General features: G+C 42.8%; 1 protein-coding gene across 2 annotated transcripts in view; it reads left to right on the top strand.

Moving 5' to 3' along the window:
* PACS1 (phosphofurin acidic cluster sorting protein 1) overlaps positions 1-21,357 on the top strand; it is a 173,828-nt gene that overhangs the window by 112,294 nt on the left and 40,177 nt on the right. For both annotated transcript variants that reach the window (XM_064364727.1, XM_064364728.1), the window contains exon 2: positions 3,621-3,708. In XM_064364727.1, coding sequence (XP_064220797.1) covers positions 3,621-3,708 — 88 coding nt within the window. The remainder of the gene's footprint in view (positions 1-3,620; positions 3,709-21,357) is intronic.

Below are 21,357 nucleotides of genomic sequence, written 5' to 3'. Positions count from 1 at the left end.
ATACCCAACTAAAACAGAACCGAGAAACCAGGGAAAGGCACTCAGGGCATTGCTCCAGAAATGGAATTCTCTGCAAGCCTGGCTGCTGAAACTGCCTGCTATAACCTGAAACCTGTTTTATCAGATATCTACTGAAACGACGTGCTACAGCTCTAAGCCTAGTTTTGCCCATCACTGTCACTCACCTATCAGAGCTTGCCAGTTTCCCAAAACCTTACTTGTGCCAATGAACTGTCTCAAAGAGCAATGTGTAACATTTCTCTTTTTTATAAAACACTAACCTTCTCTTTGTTCTTTGGACATACTGAAAACTACCCAATTGCAATTTTTTCTTCTCAAATAAGACATTTGAATTTCAGAGATTTATTTCTATTATATTTGATTTTGACAAGCCTCAGATAAGGACGAACGTTGGGCATATTCAGTCTTTTCCATTTGCTCATCCCAGTCATGCCCCATTTCGTTTTAAGCCATCAAGGCACAAAATTCAGTTTAACAGTGTACGTAGTTAACTATATTTCTTTTTTTTTTTTTTTTAATGGAGTCTCCCTTTGTCGCCCAGGCTGGAGTGCAATGGCATGATGTCAGCTCACTGCAGCCTCCACCGCCTCTCGGGTTCAAGCATTTCTCCTGCCTCAGCCACCCACATTTCTTTCTTTCTTTCTTTCTTTCTTTCTTTCTTTCTTTCTTTCTTCCTTTCTTTCTTTCTTTTTTTTAAGAGGCTGGGATTTTTCTATGTTGCCTAGTCTGGCCTTGAACTACTGGGCTCAAGAAGTCCTCCTACCTCAGCCTCCTGAGTAGCTGGGACTGCAGGAGTTAACTACATTTCTGAGTAGCCGTTTGTGAACTGTAGTAATCCCTTTGGCATCAGCAGAACCAGAGTTCCCTGTGGGACAGCACATCTCTGCTCTGAAGGGAAGGGAGAAACAGGCGATGCTGTGGACAGTCATTGATGGGGGGATTCTGGAGAGAGATCATGAACCCAGATGTCTCCGGAGTGACAGATGTCAGGAGAGTGTTTTAGGAGATCAGAGGTGAGGATGCCCAGGTCATGGGCTGAGGAGGCAGTGATGTGATGGGAAAGGGCCAGGCCCTGGGATGAGGGGTGGTTCACTTCCTACTGCTGCTGTGACGAGTGGCCACAAACTTAGTGACTTCAAACAGCACACATTTATTATCTTGCAGTTCTGTAAGTCAGAAGTCCAAAACAGGTTTCACTGGGCTACACACAGGGTGTGGGCAGGGCTGTGCTCCTTCTGGAGGCTGCAGGGAAGGACTATTTTCTTGCTTTTTCCTGCTTCTTGAGGCTGCATATTCCTTGGCTCCTGACCCCTCCCTCCGTCTTCAAGGCCAGCAGCCAGATCTCCAGCCTCTGCTTCCATAGACTCATCTCCTTCTCTGACTCTGCCCTTCTGGGCTCCCTCTTTTAAAGGCTCTTGTGATTATATTGTGCCCACCCAGATAATCCAGGATAATCTCCCCATCTCGGGAACCTTAACTTAATCACATGTGCACAGTCCCTTTTGCCATGGGACTTTGCCAAGGTAACATATTCACAGGTTCTGGGGATTAGGAGATGAACATCTGGGTGGTGGGGGTTGGGTATTATAGGTCCACCACGAGGAGATTAGGGTTAGAATCCAGGTCTGTCACTTACAAGCTAAGTCAATTTGGGCAGGTCACTACTCCACTTGAAGTGTTTTCTGTTGCACAGGTAGAACAGTGAGCCCCCAACATACATCCACACAGTCCTATTTTTGAAGTCTAGATGAATAATATAGATGAAGAGACCTGATAAGCTTTTATAAGCTTGATTCAGACTTAAAAGAAAGCAAAGAAAGAGATTTATTTGTTTTTCTTTGTGTTAGCAGGTCTTTGAAAAGTACTTGAGTGACCACCGGGCATGGTGGCTCATGCCTATAATCCTAGCACTTTGGGAGGCCGAGGCAGGTGGATCACATCACCTGAGGTCAGGAGTTCAAGACCAGCCTGGCCAACATGGTGAAACCCCATCTCTACTAAAAATACAAAAATTAGCTGGGCGTGGTGGTGGGTGCCTGTAATCCCAGCTACCCGGGAGACTGAGGCAGCACAATCGCTGGAACCCAGGAGACAGAGGCTGGAGTGAGCCGAGATTGTACCACTGCACTCCAGCCTGGGCGAAAAAGTAAGACTCCATCTCAAAAAAAAAAAAAAAAGTACTTGGGTGAGGTTAATTCAAAACCAGAATTCAGTTCTATTGACCTGGATTTGTCCTCCTTTAAAAAAAAAAAAAATGAATTATATTAATTTTTTCACATACTTTCATTAATCAGGTTTTAGCTAATAGCCATTTTAGGAAACTGAACATAACAGATATTTGCTGAGCAGCTGTACTGTGCCCAGCATTTGGGCAGACGCTGTGGAGAGAGCGGTGTGGAGAGGCAATCCCACTGCCTGCCCGCTGGAAGTTACACTCCAGTGGCAGGACAGGAATTGTGCTGGGGACACATCACAGACTTGGCAAGGCATTGGGGGAAGCCCTCCTGGCAAAAATGCATAACCCAAGGCTGAGGAGGCATTAGCTGGCAAACTGGTGCCAACAGAAGGAACAGCAGCCTCCAAAGGCCCCGAGGCTAGAGGGTGGCATTGCCAGGGAACCAAAGGAAAGTCAGTGTGGCTGGAGCCTGAGGGAGGGCCTCGGAGATGCAAGACAGGCCTGAGCAGGGCCCCGACGGCCGCAGCACCAAGGCAAAAAGAGGCATGAAATCCAGTCAGAGTCTCTGGACTTGTGACTCTTGGTCTGCAACAACCCTCATGTGTCCCAGGAGAAGAATGTTTCAAGGTTTTGACCACCCAGGCAGCCAGAGAAAGGCAGCGTCCAGCATCTCCCTGCCACTCCTGCTGGAAGTCCAGAGTGGCCCTGCTGTGGGAAGGCCAGGGTCAAGTCAGAGCAGAGTTACTGAGACTCCACAGTAAGGGACAGTCCTATCACTTTTGAGTTGCAGGGAGTTTCCAGATTTGTGGCACAGAAGATTTTCTGCATACTTGGAGGAATAAAATGCAGCTGAAATAGAATTTGTGACCATTTAACCATTTCCTGCCAAATGGTGTGTATTTTGTTTGTATGGATTATCTCCTCTTGCTTAAGATTTACATCTGTACATCTGTCAGCTGTGATCAGGTGGAAAGTAGAAGAGGAACTGGGTGATTCTCCTCCCCTTGGTCTCTTCTTCCCCCTCAGAAATGGCTCAAACATATTAGGCATGGAAGACGTGTTGGCTTTGGCTTGAGATAAATGACATCCACGGGAGTTCATGGAATAATGTACCTTTTGACACTTGACTTTAGAAGCTTGGCATGGTGGCGTGTGCCTGTGGTCCCAACTACTCACAAGGCCGTACGGGGAGGATCCTGGGGCCTAGGGGTCTGGTCTGGGCAACATAGTGAGACCCATCTCTTAAAACAAAAGTATAAATATTAAGAGGGGATGCTCTTGCACTGAGAGAAGGGACCCCTGGAACTGAGGACGGCGTTCTCACATTCTTACGTCAGATAAAGTAGGTTGCCCAACCAGTTGTTCATCACTTTTTTCATAAGTTCCTTGCATATGACAGCATCTTCCTTCTCTGTTTTTCTAGGCTATTCAGCTTGACCCTGAAGAAACTCGTCATGCTAAAAGAAATGGACAAAGATCTTAACTCAGTGGTCATTGCTGTGAAGCTGCAGGTGAGTGGGGCAGTACTGTTTGTTCAGGGCCCAGGGAAGCTGGATAACCATCTGCCCACTGCTGGGGCTTTAGAAATACCACTGGGACCACCTCTGTCTTCCTCCTGTCAGCACAGCAAGGTGCACAGTGGAAAGATAACAGAGCTCACGGGACCTACTGAGCTCAGCTCTGCTTCTAACCTTTCTTTGTCTGAAGAACAGAATTGGTTTACCTTACACTTACTGTGAGGATCAAGGGATATAGATGCTAAAGTGTTTATTGTAAACTACTCCGATTACTAGGCCGGCTAGTGTTGGTTTCAGTCTTATTCCCAGGATTGCTAGATCCAGGTAGATGCACGGGTGTGGGAAGCACTTTGGAGGTTTTCTGTGGGGTAAAAGAAACTTACAGATTGTTATTTCAGACTCAGCAATTTAGAGTTTACTGGGATATTTTATCTTCTATGTAAATCCCATGTATAACTCCTTACACTTTCTACTTTCAAGGGCCCCTAGATATTTCACAAACATTTGTACTCTTAAGTATTCCTGAATTTAAGGAAAGGAGAAGGGAAAAGCTGAATTATAGAAGGGCTCAGGATTTTATCTGTTGCCAGCTGATTACCAAGCGGCAGAACTGGGACCAGAAACTAAAGAGTGGGTTATTTTTGTGCTCATTAAATTCCATTACCAGGACTCCCCTAACTGATCAATCCTTTCTGCTGATGACTCCTTGGAGTAGAGTGAGATTCTGCAGTGCCTCTGGAGTCACTAAATAATGACGAGCCTTCAGCTTAAGGATGGTTTATTTACTGAATTCTTACTTCTTGAAAAATAGCAAACTGTGTGATAACTCCCTACTAACCAGATATTTTATTAGCTAGTTCACCTATTATGCAGCAGTTTATTGTACTATATCGCCTTCATTAAAATCCATTTCTGTATCACTCACAGTGTGTAAATCATACATTGGGGTGCTTGGGTCTCTTTCTGGGATAAATACATTATCTTAATTTAGTTCTCAAAATTTAAAATATTGGGCCAGGTGGGGTGGCTCGCGCCTGTAATCCCAGCATTTGGGAGGCCAAGGCGGCAGATACCTGAGATCAGGAGTTCGAGACTAGCCTGGCCAACATGGTAAAACCCCGTCTTTACTAAAAATACAAAAATTAGCTGGGCATGGTGATGTGTACCTGTAGTTCCAGCTACTTGGGAGGCTGAGGCAGGAGAATTGCTTCATCCTAGGAGTGGGAGGTTGCAGTGAGCTGAGATCATGCCACTGCACTCCAGCCTGGGTGACAGAGTGAGACTCCATCTCAAAACAACAACAACAACAACAAAAACAAAATGTTTTAATTACTTGGCTGGGCGCAGTGGCTCATACCTGTAATCGCAGCACTTTGGGAGGCCGAGGCTGGTGGATCACCTGAGGTCGGGAGTTCGAGACCAGACTGACCAGCATGGAGAAACCCCTTCTCTACTAAAAATACAAAATTAGCTGGGTGTGTTGGCTCATACCTGTAATCTCAGCTATTTGGGAGGCTGAGGCAGGAGAATCACTTGAACCCAGGAGGCAGAGGTTGCAGTGAGCAGAGATCGCACCATTGCACTCCAGCCTGGGCAACAAGGGCAAAACTCCATCTCAAAAAAAAAAAAAAATGTTTTAATTACTCATGAATTTCTGTGTGTCCCACCTTGTATTTTAATTCCCTGTTCATTTTATGCATAATTCCTTCCAAATCTATGAAGTGTTCCCAGACACTGTGTTGGGAAAGCAACTGTGGGACGGTGATGAGAACTGTTAGTGTCTTGTCCTCCTCTCCCGATTTTGGTCCCCATTTCTAGGTTACAGACAGTGTTCCCATTTTCAGGACTTGTTTCCTTTGCTAAAGAATGTTGCTGTCCTGTGCTGACACTGTTGGGGTGGTTTTGAGAGTTCCCCACTACGTTTGGTCATCCCTGTAGTTATATGCTTTTGCAAAAGAAATAATTTATTTCCTGATTAAATATTTAACATTTTATATCTCTAAATTATACCAAAACTACAAATATTTTGAATTTTTAAATTGCTCTACTTCCAAGCAGCTGAAAGTAATTACAGATGTCACCACACTCATTTATTCAGTCACTTATTTATGCATTCATATAATAAATACTTACTGAGCATCTATTATGTGCCAAACATTGTTTTAGGCACAGGAAATATAGCAGTGATCAAAACAGACAAAAATCCCTGCCTTTAGGAAGCATTGAGCAGTAATTCCCCAAAGGAGAGCTAGTTGAGTACTAATTCCCAAAGATCTGCAGACCATGAGGTCTCTAAGGCACTTTCAGGGGTACAGGAGGCCAGAACTATTTTCATGATAATACTATGGCATTATTTGCCTTTTTAGCATGTTGACTTTTGCACTGAAGTTACAAGAGCAACGTGGATAAAGCTGCTGGTGCCTCAGGACAAATGCCCACAATGTCCCAGGAGTCATTATGTTGTTTACCATCTCACGAGTGAAAAAAGAGGTTAAAAGGGCTGGTTACAGTGGTGCACCCCTGTAGTCCCAGCTACTTGAGAGGCTGAGGCAAGAGGGTCACTTGAGCCTAGGAGCTGGCTGGAATAAGCTGTTTGTGCCAGTGCCCTCCAGCCTGGGCAACAGAGACCAATTCAAAAAAAGAGAGAGAAAGCCAGTTTCACTTAAGAACATTCTTAAGAAAGCAGTAAAACTTGTTAATTTATTATATCTCAGCCTTGAGTCTGCATCTTTTTCATACTGTGTGTGATGAGATGGGAAGTATGCACCGAGCACTTCTGCCTCGCAGCAAAATACGATGTCTGTCTCCAAGACTACTGCCTGTGCAAGTTAGAGCTACTGAGTTGTGAACTACAGTAGCTGCATTTTTCATGAAATACCATTTTTACTTGAAAGAGAGACTTTTATTGGGAGGCCAAGGCGGGTGGATCATGTCAAGAGATTGAGACCATCTTGGTCAACAAGGTGAAACCCCGTCTCTACTAAAAATACAAAAATTAGCTGGGCACGGTAGTGCACGCCTGTAATCCCAGCTACTCGGGAGGCTGAGGCAGGAGAATTGCTTGAACCCAGGAGGCGGAGGTTGCGGTGAGCCGACATCGCACCATTGCACTCCAGCCTGGGTAACAAGAGCGAAACTCCGTCTCAAAAAAAAAAAAAAAAAAAAAAAAAGAGAGACTTTTAGACAAACAGGTTATTTAGACTCAGGTATTTGGAAAGTGTTCTCTTTAAAGCAAACAAAGTTGCCAGGCACAGGGGCTCACACCTGTAATCCCAGCACTTTGGGAGGCCGAGGCGGGCAGATCACGAGATCAGGATATCGAGATCATCCTGGCTAATACAGTGAAACCTCGTCTCTACTAAAACTACAAAAAAATTAGCCAGACCTGGTGGCAGGCACCTGTAATCCCAACTACTTGGGAGGCTGAGACAGGAGATTCGCTTGAACCTGGGAGGCGTAGGTTGCAGTGAGCCAAGATCGCACCAATGCATTCCAGCCTGGGCAACAGAACAAGACTCCATCTCAAAAAAAAACAAACAAAAAAATGAACAAAGTTACCCTATCAATTCAAGGAAAACAACTAAATATTGGTTGCCAATGATAAATAAAATTTGAGTTTTTTTTTTCTCCTGCGTCAGCCTCCCAAGTAGCTGGGACTACGGGTGCCTGCAACCATGCCCAGCTAATTTTTGTATTTTTAGTAGAGATGGGATTTCACCATGTTGGCCAGGCTGGACTTAAACCCCTGATCTCAGGTGGTCTGCCCATCTCAGCCTCCCAAAGTGCTGGGATTACAGGCATGGGCTACCACGCCTGGCCAAAATTTGAGCTTTTAAGTGAAAATTAGAATTTTGGAAACTTGTTTCTGTCACTGAGAGCCTAACAGCTTCCCAATTCTTAAAGACTTTTCTGAAGAAATCAGAAGTGATATTAAAGATTTTGGGTTTTTTATGTTGTGTAATATGTAACATTTGAATATTTTCTAAATGACTACTGCATGAGGTTACAAAGTCATGCTGGATAAAAGATTCTTCCTTTTTTGTTTCCCCCATTCACCTAATACACTTAGAAAGATCCTTTCAGGGCTGGGCGCGGTGGCTCAAGCCTGTAATCCCAGCACTTTGGGAGGCCGAGGCGGGTGGATCACGAGGTCAAGAGATCGAGACCATCCTGGTCAACACAGTGAAACCTCGTCTCTACTAATACAAAAAATTAGCTGGGCATGGTGACGCGTGCCTGTAATCCAAGCTAAGGAGGCTGAGGCAGGAGAATTGCCTGAACCCAGGAGGCGGAGGTTGCAGTGAGCCGAGATCGCGCCATTGCACTCCAGCCTGGGTAACGAGCGAAACTCCATCTCAAAAAAAAAAAAAAGAAAGATCCTTTCAAAGAGCAGAATAGACCAGTGGATTGGGTTTTTAACTTTTTATTTTGAAATAATTTTAAATGTACCCAAGAGATGCAGGGATAGTTTAGAGTTCCTGTATACCCCACCCAGTTTCTCCTAATGTTAATGTCTCTCTTAACCATGGTACATTTATCAAAACTAAGAAATTATCATTGGTACAATACTATTAATTAGACTTCAGATTTCCTAGTTTTCCCATTAACATTCTTTTTCTGTTAATTGGATTTTAACATACAAGAGTCTTATTAAGAAACTACCATTTAGAGAGTTAATGGTGTAGTATCAGAAAAACAGTCCACAATTGGCTGAGCACAGTGGCTGATGCTGTAATTCCAGCACTTTGGGAGGCCAAGGTGAGAGGATTGCTCCAGCCCAGGAGTTCGAGACCATCCTGGGCAGCACAGCAAGACCCCATCTTTACAAAAAATAAAAACTATCTGGGCATGGTGGCATGTCCCTGCAGTCCCAGCTATTCAGGATGCTGAGGCAGGAATACTGCTTAAGCCCAGGAGTTCAAGTTTACAATGAACTATGATCACACCACTGTACTCCACCCTGGGCAACAGAACAAGACCTTGTCTCTAAAAATAAAAATAAATAAATAAATAATTCTACAGTTGTCTGAAAAGGCAGTTAAAATGCTCTACTTTTTTCCAACTATATATCACTTTGAGTCTGGATTTTTTTTTCATATACTCAGCCAAAATAATGTTTTGCAACACATTGAGTACAAAAACAGTAATGAGAATCTAGTTTTTTTCTATTAAATCATTCATTAAAAAGATTTACAGAAATGTAAAACTTACCATCTCCCTCGTACACTGCTGTTGGGAATGTAAAATAATGCAGCCATTGTGTTGTTTTGTTTTGCTTTTGTTTTTATTTTAGAGACAAGGTCTTGCTGTGTTGCCTAGGCTGGTCTCAAACTCCTGGCCTCAAACAATTCTCCTGCCTCAACCTCTCGGTGCTGGGATTACAAGCTTGTGCCACCATGCCCGGCCAGTGCAGACACTTTGGAAAACAGTCTGGCAGTTTCTCAAAAGGTTAAAGACAGAGTTACCATATGACTTAGCAATTCTACTCCTAGGTATGTCCCCAAGAGAAATGAAAACACACAAAACCTAGCATGCAAGCTAAAAAGTAGGAACAATCCAAGTCCATCAACCGATCAATGGATAAATAAAATGTGGTCTATTCATACAGCTTTGGAATACTATTTGGCAATAAAAAATAATGAAGTAGGCTGGGTGCAACGGCTCATGCCTGTAATCCCAGCATTTTGGGAGGCTAAGGTGGGCAGATCACAAGGTCAGGAATTTGAGACCAGCCTGGCCAACATGGTGAAACCCTGTCTCTACTAAAGATAAAAAAAAAAAAAAAAAAGTTAGTAGCTAGGTGTGCTGGTGTGTAATTCCAGCTACTTGGGAGGCTGAGGCAGGAGAATTGCTGGAACCTAGGAGGCAGAGGTTGCAGTGAGCCAAGATTGTACCATTGCACTCCAGCCTGGGTGACAGGGTAAGACTGCCTCAAAAAAAAAAAAAAAAAAAGAATGAAGTCCATCCATGCTACTACATGGATGAACCTTGAAAACATGATGCTAAGTGAAAGAAGCCAGGCACAAAAGACCACATACTGTGTGATGCCATTTATACGAAATAGGCAAATTCCCAGAAAGTGGACTGTAGTTGCCAGGGGTTGGGGTGGAGGATAGGCAGACTGGGGAGGGTGACAATTAAAGAATATGAGGTTTCCTTGTTGGATGATGAGAATGTTCTGACACTGACTGTGGCGACGGTTGCACAGCTCTGAACATACTGAAAGCCATTGAATTGTACACTTTAAATGGGTGAATTTTATGCTATTTGAATTATATCCCAGTAAAGCTGTAATTTTTAAAAATTATTTCATCTTCTCACTAAATTATTTTTGTTTGGGGAAAATATATTTTTCATTTTAAAACTTTGTGTATAAACACATAAAAGGTTTATTGTTAATTTTAAATGGATTAATAAATATTTTTAAATATCTGTTTTAATTCATAATATGGTGACTATTGATAGAAAAACCTACATAAACAAAACATTGATAGATATACCTACATACACAAAAGCTATTTGGGATTCTTTCTAAGAGTGTAAAAAGTTCCTGAGACCAAAATTTGAGAATTATTATAGTACAAGGAAAGAAACAACAAACAAAATAAATAAGACAATTATATATAGGCATTCCTTAAAATCTTTTTTTTTTTTTTTGAGACAGAGTTTCGCTCTCTTTGCCTAGGCTGGAGTGCAATGGTGTGATCTTGGCTCACTGCAGCCTCCACCTGTCTGATTCAAGTGATTCTCCTGCCTCAGCCTCCCAAGTAGCTGGGATTAACAGGCCTGTGCCAGCACACCTGGCTAATTTTTATGTTTTTAGTAGAGGCAGAGTTTCACCATGTTGGTTAGGCTGGTTTCAAACTCCCGACCTCAAGTGATCCACCCATCTCCACCTCCCAAAGTGCTGGGATTACGGGCGTGAACCACTGCACCTGGCCACAATCCTTAAAATCTAATCCATTCCTGAAAATATGTTGCATGGTAAGAGCCTTTATTTTATTAAATCAGAAAAATAACAAATACAGAATATTATAGCACTGTAATTGTGGTATGTAAATTACTCATATTTTGAGTAGGAAGACTAAAAGACAAGCCTATCAAAAATAGTAACTATGGGCTGGGCTGGGAGGCCAAGGCAGGCAGATCACCTGAGGACAGGAATTTGAGACCACCCTGACCAACATGGTGAAACCCTGTCTCTACTAAAAATACAAAATTAGCCAGGTTTGGTGGTGCATGACTGTAACCCCAGCTACTTGGGAGGGTGAGGCAGGAGAATCACTTGAACCTGGGAGGCGGAGGTTGCAGTGAGCCAAGATCACACCATTGCACTCCAGCCTGGGCAACAAGAGTGAAACTCCATCTTAATAAAATAATAACAACAACAATAATAATAATAACTACGGCTGGGCACTGTGGCTCGTGCCTGTAATCCCAGCACTTTGGGAGGCCAAGGTGGGCAGCTCACCTGAGGTCAGGAGTTCAAGACCAGCCTGGCCAACGTGGCAAAACCCTACGTGTACTAAAAATACAAAAAAATCAGCCGGGCGTGGTGGTGCGTGCCTATAATCCCAACTACTCAGGAAGCTGAGGCAGGAGAATCACTTGAACCTAGGAGGCAGAGGTTGCAGTGAGCTGAGATAGTGCCACTGCACTCCAGCCTTGGCAACAGAGGGAGACTTTGTCTCAATAAAAAGGGGGGGCGGGGGGGCGGAGATGAAGTTAAGTGTAGAGTTTTTGTTGGTTTTCTCTTTGCTTCTTTGTTTTTTGTTTTTGCAATCACAGTTAAGTTACCATTCAGTATAAAATAATAAGTTATAAGATGTTATTTGCAAGCCTCATAGTAACTGCAAATCAGAAACCCTACAACAGATACATAAAAAATAAAAAGCAAGAAATTAAAACATACCATCAGAGAAAATCACTTTCACAAAACAAATAACAAGAAGGAACAAAGGAAAGAAGATAAGACCACAAAACAACCAGAAAACAAATAACAAAATGGCAGTAGTAAGTCCTTACTTATAAGTAATAACATTGAACGTAAGTGGACTAAATTCTGTAATCAAAAGACATGAAGTAGTTGAATGCATTAAAAAACAAGACCCAACTAGGCACAGTGGCTCATGCCTATAATCCGAGCACTTTGGAAGGCTGAGGCAAGAGTATTGCTTGAGCCCAGGGGTTTGAGACCAGCTTGGGCAACATGGTGAGACCTTGTGTCTACAAAGAATTTGAAAAATTAGCTAGGTGTGGTGATGTGTACCTGTAGACCCATCTACTCAGGAGTTAAGGTAGGCAGATCACTTGATCTTGGGAGGTTAAGGCTAAAAAGTGACCTATGATTGTGCCACTGCACACCATCTTAGGCAACAGAGTGAGATGCTGTCTCAGAAAAGCAAAAACAAAAACATGACCCAAACATCTGTTGCCTACAAGAAACACACTTGACCCATAAAGACACTTATAGACTAAAAATAAAGGGTTGGAAAAATATGCTCCATGCAAATGGAAGCCAGTAAATGAGTAGGAGTAGCTATACTTACATCAGACGAAATAGATTTCAAGATAAAAATTACAAAAATTGATAAGGTCATTATATAATGATAAAGGGGTCAACTCAGCAGGAGGGTATAACAATTGTAAATAACACTGGAGCACCCAGATGTATAAAGCAAATATCATTAGAGCTAAAGAGAGTGTTAGATCCCAATACAACAATAGCTAGAGACTTTAACACCCCACTTTTAGCATTGGACAGATCATCCAGACAAAATAAAGAAACACTGAACTTAACTGCACTATAGACCAAATGGACCTGATAGATACTTAGAGAACATTTCTTCCAATGGCTGCAGAGTACACTTTGTTGTTGTCAAGACAGAGTCTCTTTTGCCAGGCTAGAGTGCAGTGACACCGTCTCGGCTCACTGCAACCTCTGCCTTCTGGGTTCAAGTGATTCCTGCCTCAGCCTCCCGAGTAGCTGGGGCTACCGGTGTACACCACGATGCCTGGCTAATATTTGTATTTTTAATAGAGACGGAGTTTCACCATGTTGGTCAGGATGGTCTCGATCTCTTGACCTCGTGATCTGCCTGCCTCGGCCTCCCAAAGTGCCGGGATTATAGTCATGAGCCACTGTGCCCAGCCAGAATACACATTTTTTTTTCCTTAAGACATGGATCATTCTCAAAGATAGGCCATATATTGGGTCACAAAACAAGTCTTAAAACATTCACAAAAAAGTTGAAGTTGGGCACGATGGCTTATGCCTGTAATCCCAGCACTTTGGGAAGATGAGGCAGGTGGATCATGAGGTGAGGAGATGGAGACCATCCTGGCCAACATTGTGAAACCCCGTCTCTACTAGAAATACAAAAATTAGCCGGGCATGGTGGTGGGCACTTGTTCAGGAGGCTGGGGTAGAAGAATCGCTTGAACGCAGGAGGCAGAGGTTGCAGTGAGCAGAGATCGCAGCACTGCACTCCAGCCTGGGCAATAGAGCAAGACTCCATCTCAAAAAAAAAAAAAGTTGAAATAATATCAATCATCCTCCCTGACCACAATGGAATAAAACTAGAAATCAATAACGAGGAATTTCAAAAATGATACAAATACATGGAAATTAAACAATATACTCCTTAATGACCAGCGAGTCAATGAAGAAATTAAGAAAAAAAATTGAAAATGTTCTTGAAACAAATGATAATGGAAACATATCAAAACCTATAGGATACAACAAAAGCATTACCAAAAGGGAAGTTCATAACCATAAGTGCCTACATCAAAAAAGAAGAAAAACTTCAAATAAGCAATCTAATGATTCTTCTTAAAGAACTAGAAAAGCAAGAGCAAACCAAACCCAAAATTAGTAGAAGAAAACAAATAACGAAGATCAGAGCAGAAATAAATGAATTTGAAATTTAAAAAAATACAAAAGATCAACAAAACAAAGGTTTTGGTTTTTTTTTTTTTTTTCTTTTTGAGATGGAGTCTTGCTCTGTCACCCAGGCTGGAGTACAGTGGTGTGATCTCAGCTCACTGCAACCTCCGCCTCCTGGATTCAAGCAATTCACCTGCCTCATCCTCCCAAGTAGCTGGGATTATAGGCGTGCACCACCATGGTGGGTAATTTTTGTATTTTTAGTAGAGACGGGGTTTCACCTTATTGGCCAGGCTGGTCTCAAACTCCCAACATCAAGTGAGCCGCCTGCCTCGGCATCCCAAAGTGCTGGGGTTACAGGCATGAGCCACCACACCCAGCCAAAAATGTTTTTTTGAAAAGACAAAATGGATAGACCTTTAGCTGAACCAACTAAGAAAAAATAGAAGACCCAAATAAATTAAATTAGAGGTGAAAAAAGAGGTAACTGACACTGCAGAAATACAAAGGATCATTAGTGGCTGCTATTAGCAGCTATATGCCAGTAAACTGGAAAATCTAGAAGAAATGGATAAATTCCTGGACAGATACAACCTATAAAGATTGAACTATGAAGAAATTCAAAACCTTAATAGACCAATAACAAATAATGAGCTAGATGCCATTAACAAAGTCTGCTAGCAAAGAAAAGCCCAGGCCTTGATAGCTTCACTGCTGAATTTTACCAAACATTTAAGAACTATTCCAAAAAATAGAAAATACTTCCAGACTCAGTCTACAAGACCAGTATTACCCTGGTACCAAAACCAAAGAAAATGACAGGCCAGTATCTTTGAAGAACGTTGATGCAAAAATCATCAAGAAAATACTTGAAAACAGAATTCAACAACACATTAAAAATATCATTCATCATGACCAAGTGAGATCCCAGGGTTGTAAGGATAGTTCAGCATACACAAATCAATTAATGTGATACACATATCAACAGAATGAAGGACAAAACCCATGTGATCATCTCAATTGATGCTGAATGGCTGGGCATCGTGGCTCCTGACTGCAATCCCAGCACTTTGGGAGGCCAAGGATCACTTGAGGCCGAGAGTTTTGAGACAAGCCTGGGCAACATGGCAAAACCTCATCTCTAGAAACAAAAATTGATTCTGAAAAAGCATTTGATCAAATTCAACAAGGCTTCATGACAAAAATCCTCAAAACAATGGGTATAAAAGAAACATACTTCAACACAATAAAAGCCATTTATGACAGACCCATAGCTAGTATCAGACTGTATGGAGAAAAACTGGAAGCCTTACCTCTAAGATCTGGAACAAGACAAGGATCCCCACTTTCACCACTGTTATTCAGTATAGTACTGGAAGTTCTAACTATAGCAGTCAGGCAAGAGAAAGAAATAAAGGCATCCAGATTGGAAAGGAAGAAGTCAAATTATCCTTGTTTGCAGATGATATTATCTTATATGTGGAAAAACCTACACTTCACAATAAAACAGAACTGATAAAATCAGTGAAGTTGTAGGATATATAATCAACATGCAGAAATCAGTAGCATCTGTAAATGAAATCAAGAAAGTAATCCCATTTATAAGAGTGACAAATAAAATAAAATACCTAGGAATAAACTTAACCAAAGAAGTGAAATATCTCTATAGGGAAAACTATAGGCCGGGCACGGTGGCTCATGTCTCTAATCCTAGCACTTTGGGAGGCCAAGGCAGGCAGATCACCTGAGGTCAGAAGTTCAAGACTAGCCTGGCCAACATGGTGAAACCCGGTCTCTACTAAAAATACCAAAAAAAAATTAGTGGGGCATGGTGGTGGACACCTGTAATCCCAGCTACTCGGGAGGCTGAGGCAGGAGAATCACTTGAACCCAGGAGTTGGAGATTGCAGTGAGCCGAGATCACACCACTGCATTCCAGCCTGAGGGACAGAGTAAGACTCTGTCTCCAAAAACAGAAAAAAGAAAACTAAAACATTGATGCAAGAAATTTTAAAAGACACAAAAAAATGGAAAGATATTCCATATTCATGAATTAGAAGAATCAATATTGTTAAAATGTCCATACCACCCAAAGCAACCTACAGATTCAATGTAATCTCTATGAAAATACCAATGACATTCTTCACAGAAATAGAAAAAACAATCCTAAAATATATATGGAACCACAGAAGACCCAGAATAGCCAAAGCCATCCTGAGCACAAAGAACAAAACCTGATAAATCACATTATCTGACTTCAAATTATACTACAGAACTATGGTAACCAAAACAGCATGGTACTGGCATAAAAACAAGCACCTACACCAATGGAACAGAATAGAGAATCTAGAAATAAATCCATACATCTACAGTGAACTAATTTTCAACAAAGGTGCCAAGAACATACATTGGGGAAAGGACAATCTCTTCAATAAATGATGCTGGGAAAACTGGATATCCATATGCAGAGGAATGAAACTAGACTCATCTCTCACTATATACAAAAATCAGATAAAAATGGACTGGAGACTTTAATACCTGAAATTATGACACTACTAAAAGAAAATAATTTTTCAACTGCTTTGGCCACTAAAATAATAATAAAAGAAAACATTGGGTAAACTCTCCAGGAAATTGATCTGGGCAGAGATTTCTTGTGTAATACCTGGCACTGGCAACCAAAGCAAAAATGAACAAATGAGATCACATCAAGTTAAAAAGCTTTGGGCCAGGCATGGTGGCTCATGCCTGTAATCCCAGCACCTTGGGAGGCTGAAAAGGGGTCCCTTGTCCATCTGACAGGGGATTAATAACCAGAATATATAAGGAGCTCAAACCACTCAGGAAAATAATAATCCAATTAAGAAATGGGCAAATGATCTGAATGGACATCTCTCAAAAGAAGACCTACAAATGGCAAACAGGCATATGAAAGGGTATGCAACATCATTGATTATCAGAGAAATGCTAATCAAAACTACAATGATATGTCATCTCACCCCATTTAAAATGGCTTTTATCCAAAAGAAGGCAAAAGTGAATGCTGGTTAGGATGTAGAGAAAAGGGAACCCTCATACATTGTTGGTAAGAATGTAAATTAGGGCTGGGCGCAGTGGCTCACGCCTGTAATCCCAGCACTTTGCAAGGCCGAGGTGGGCGGATCACGAGGTCAGGAGATCGAGACTATCCTGGCCAACATGGTGAAACCCCATCTCTACTAAAAATACAAAAATTAGCTGGGCGTGGTGGTGGGTGCCTGTAGTCCCACCTTCTCAGGAGGTGAAGAGACTTAGTACATTTTCCTGAGGCAGGAGAATCGGTTGAAATGGGAGGTTGCAGTGAGCCAAGATCGTGCCACTGTACTCCAGCCTGGGTGACAGAGCAAGACTCTGTCTCAGAAAAAAAAAAAGAACATAGAATGAATAAGATCATTTCTGATTGGCCAAGCATGATGGCTCATGCCTGTAATCCTAGTACTTCGGGAGGCTGAGGTAAGAAGATCCCTTGTCCACTAGTTTGAGACCAGCCTGAGTACTATAGTGAAACCCCATCTCTGTTTTTTTTAAAAAAAATTTGCTCACGCCTGTAATCCCAGCACTTTGGGAGGCCGAGGCAGGTGGATCACGAGGTCAAGAGATCGAGACCATCCTGGTCAACATGGTGAAACCCCGTCTCTACTAAAAATACAAAAAATTAGCTGGGCATGGTGGTGCGTGCCTGTAATCCCAGCTACTCAGGAGGCTGAGGCAGGAGAATTGCCTGAACCTGGGAGGCGGAGGTTGCTGTGAACCGAGATCGTGCCATTGCACTCCAGCCTGGGTAACAAGAGTGAAACTCCGTCAATTTTTTTTGAGATGGAGTTTCGCTCTTGTTGCCTGCCTAGGCTGCAGTGCAGTGCTGCAATCTCGGCTCACTGCAACCTCCGCCTCCCAGAGTAGTTGGGATTACAGACGTGTACCATCATTCCCGGCTAATATTTGTACTTTTAGTAGAGATGGAGTTTCACCATGTTGCCCAGGCTAGTCTCGAACTCCTGACCTCAGGTGATCTGCCCTTCTCAGCCTCCCAAAGTTGAGATTACAGGCATGAGCCACCACGCCCAGCCAAAAAATTTTAATTATAAAAAGTTTTTAAATGTTTTAAAGATCTGATATTTGATGATGCAACAAGGTGATTACAGTCAATGATAATTTACAGTACATTTTAAAATAATTAAAAGTATAATTGGAATATTTGTAACACAAATAAATGATAAATGCTTGAAGTGATGGATATCCCATTTAACCTGATGTGATTGTTACACATTGTATGCCTGTATCAAAATATCTTATGTACCCCATAAATATATATACCTACTATGTACCCATAAAAATTATTAATTTAAAAATTGAGGTCAGGCGTGGTGGCTTACACCTGTAATCCCAGCACCTTGGGAAGCCAAGGTGGGCAGATCATGAGATCAGAGATTGAGACTGTCCTGGCCAACATGGTGAAACCCTGTTTCTACTAAAAATACAAAAAAGTTGGCTGAACGTGGTGGCAGGAGCCTGTAATCTCAGTTACTCAGGAGGCTGAGGCACAAGAATCGCTTGAACCCAGAAGGCGGAGGTTGCCGTGAGCCGAGATCATACCACTGCACTCTAGCCTAGCAACAGAGCAAGACTCCATCTCAAAAACAAATGAACAAAAAATTGAAATAAAGAATAAAAGTGAAAAATAATTTATTTTCAGACATACAAGAAACCTCAACCTGTTTCCTCAAATATCACTACAATACTCTTGATTTTTTTCTTTTTGAGAATGGGGTCTCACTATATTGCCCAGGCAGCTCTTATACTCCTGGGCTCAAGCTCTGTCTCCTAAGTGCTGAATTTATAGGCGTGAGCCACTACACCTGGCAACAATACTGTTAAATATCTATATGGTAAGAATTTTTGGTCTAAATCAGAAGCATTTAAAACACCAGTAACCTGGCCAGGTGTGGTGGCTCATGCCTGTAATCCAGCACTTTGGGAGGCCAAGGCAGGTGGATCACCTGAGATCAGGAATTCAAGACCATTTGGGTCAACATGGTGAAAGCCCATTTCTACTAAAAATACAAAAATTAGCTGGGTGTGGTGGCACACTCCTGTAATCCCAGCTACTTGGGAGGCTGAGGCAGGAGAATGGCTTGATCCTGGGAGGTGGAGGTTGCAGTGAGTCAAGATTATGCCATTGCACTCCAGCCTGTGCAATAGAGTGAGATTCTATCTCAAAATAATAATAAAACACCTGTAACCTAATTTTAAAAATATACTGATGTTAATAGGTATTTTAATGTACTATAATGTTACTTTAGTATTTAGATATAAGTGATTTTGTTTCTATACTGCAAACGAAGATATACTGTTATATAGATAAATTATACATCAGTATATTAAAAATAATTTTGACATTGGACTCTGGTTGGTAGTGCCCCAGGCACCTGGAATAAGCAAATACTGGAACCCATGAAACCTAAATCTCTGGGGAAGGGTAGGAAAGATGAGGACAGTAGTGCACCATGCTTGAAAGGGCCGGGCCGGGCCTGGTTGCAGTCCCGTCACACACTGCACTCCACATCCTGCTATCTGCACACGCAGATTCCTTCTAGCAAGTTTGCAATTCAGATAGTGAATTTGGGATAGAAAGTTGTACAGGTATTGGCTGGGTGCAATGGCTTATGCCTGTAATCCCAGCACTTTGGGAGGCCGAAGTGGGCAGATCACCTGCGGTTGGGAGTTTGAGACCAGCCTGACCAACATGGAGAAACCCCGTTTCTACTAAAAATACAAAAAAATTAGCTGGATGTGGTAGCGTATGCCTGTAATCCCAGTTACTCAGGAGGCTGAGGCAGGAGAATCGCTTGAACCCAGGAGGCGGAGGTTGTGGTGAGCCAAGATTGCGCCATTGCATTCCAGCCTGGGCAACAAGAGTGAAACTCTGCCTCAAAAAAAAAAAAAAAAAAGAAAGAAAGAAAGTTTTACAGGTATTTAGAGCACATACTTGGGTGGTGAGAGTTCATATAATCCTATAATGAGGCTGCTGCTATTGGAAGGTGATATGTCTGGTAGTGACAATAAATAAGATAAAGGGGATGGAGAGGGCTAGGATAGAGGAAGTTAACAGATCCCCTGCAGTGGTCATGGTAGGCCTGGTTGAGAAAATGACATCCCAAAGATTTTGAGGGAGGTGAGGGCTGTGCAGGTATCTAGAAGAAGAGCCTTCCAGGCAGAGGGAAGAGCTAGGGCAAGGCCGTAAGGCAGGCATGGGGTCTGGCTTGTCTGGCAGCATGAGAGGAAAAGAGGAGGAGGCTGGAGAAAAGTCGGAGTGGCAGGCAAGGAGGTCAGTACAGTGTGGCATGGGGAGGGCAGAAAGCCTCTGGTTTTCATTCTGTGTGAATTGGAGGGTTTTGAACAGAGCAGTCAGAGGATACTTTGGCTCTTGTATGTAGGAAAGAAGAATCAGTAAGACCAGTTACCAGGGATTCTAGAAAGAGAGGAGGAGGATGCAAGAGTTGAGGTATGAGCCACTGGTGGGTAGAATTGCCATTCGGCAAGATGGGAAGACTGTGGGTGAAGCAGATTTGCAGGGAAAGAGCCAAGATTCAGTTTATCATGTTCCGTATTAAACATCCAAGGGGAAATGTTTGGTGTTCAGGAGGGAGGTCTGGGGTCGAGATAGAATTTGGGGAGGCATCAGCACACTGGAGACCCTGAGGCTGTCTGAGATAACCAGGAGTGGAGTGAGTGAATAGAGGGAAGAAAACAGGGCCAAGGATCACAGCCCCAGGCCCTCCAACGTTAAGATGCCAGGAAAAGGACACAGAAAGGGCACCTTCAGGGTAGGAGGAAATCCAGAGGCTTGTGGTGGTCTGGAAACCACCTGAAGGAAGTGCTGCCAGGAGTAGTAATCGATCAGCTCTGTTAAAAGCTGCAGATAGGGCTGGGCACGGTGGCTCATGCCTGTAATCCCAGCATTTTGGGAGGCTGAGGCGAGTGGATCACGAGTTTGAGAGATCGAGACCATCCTGGCCAATGTGGTGAAACACCATCTCTACTAAAAATACAAAAATTAGCTGGGCATGGTGGTGCGCACCTGTAGTCTCAGCTACTCGGGAGGCTGAGGCAGGAGAATCACTTGAACCCAGGAGGCGGAGGTTGCAGTGAGCTGAGATCATGCCATTGCACTCCACTCCAGCCTGGCAACAGAGCGAGACTCTATCTCAAAAAAATAAAAATAAAAAGCTGCAGATAGATGAGACCTGACTTTCAGATTCTTCAAAGGAGAGGACATGGGAGACCTCATCCGAAGCAGTTTTGGTGGAGTGGTGGAGATAGGAAGGCCAACCAGAATTCATTTAAGAGAAAATGAGAGAAGAGGACTTCAAGAGAGCAAAAACGGCCTCTGAGGAGTTGGCTCCAAAGAGAAGATGGGATGTGGGGTGATAGCCAGCAGTGCCTGTGGGGACAAGAGAAGACTTTTTTTAAGATGAAAGAAGTAGGGTGTTTGCTAATGGGAACAGTCCAGCATGGGGAGGAACGTTGATTATGGAAGAGAGAAGAACGGCAGGAACTGTGGCTTTGAGTAGGTGAGAAAGGATGAGGCTAGTGCCCAGCCAAGTGCTTGGCTCCAGCTAGGAACAGGGGTGCTCATGTGTGTGACTGGAGGGAATGGGGGGTACAGAGCAGGAATCAAGGTTATCAGCTTAGAGTGAGAGGAGGACTAAGGTGTTGGA

Source organism: Aotus nancymaae, unplaced genomic scaffold (assembly GCF_030222135.1).
Source record: "Aotus nancymaae isolate 86718 unplaced genomic scaffold, 86718_ANA_hifiasm-v0.15.2.pri h1tg000059l, whole genome shotgun sequence".
Taxonomy (NCBI): domain Eukaryota; kingdom Metazoa; phylum Chordata; class Mammalia; order Primates; family Aotidae; genus Aotus; species Aotus nancymaae.
The sequence above is the reverse complement of the archived record's forward strand: the minus strand, read 5'-3'. Positions and strand labels throughout refer to the sequence as shown.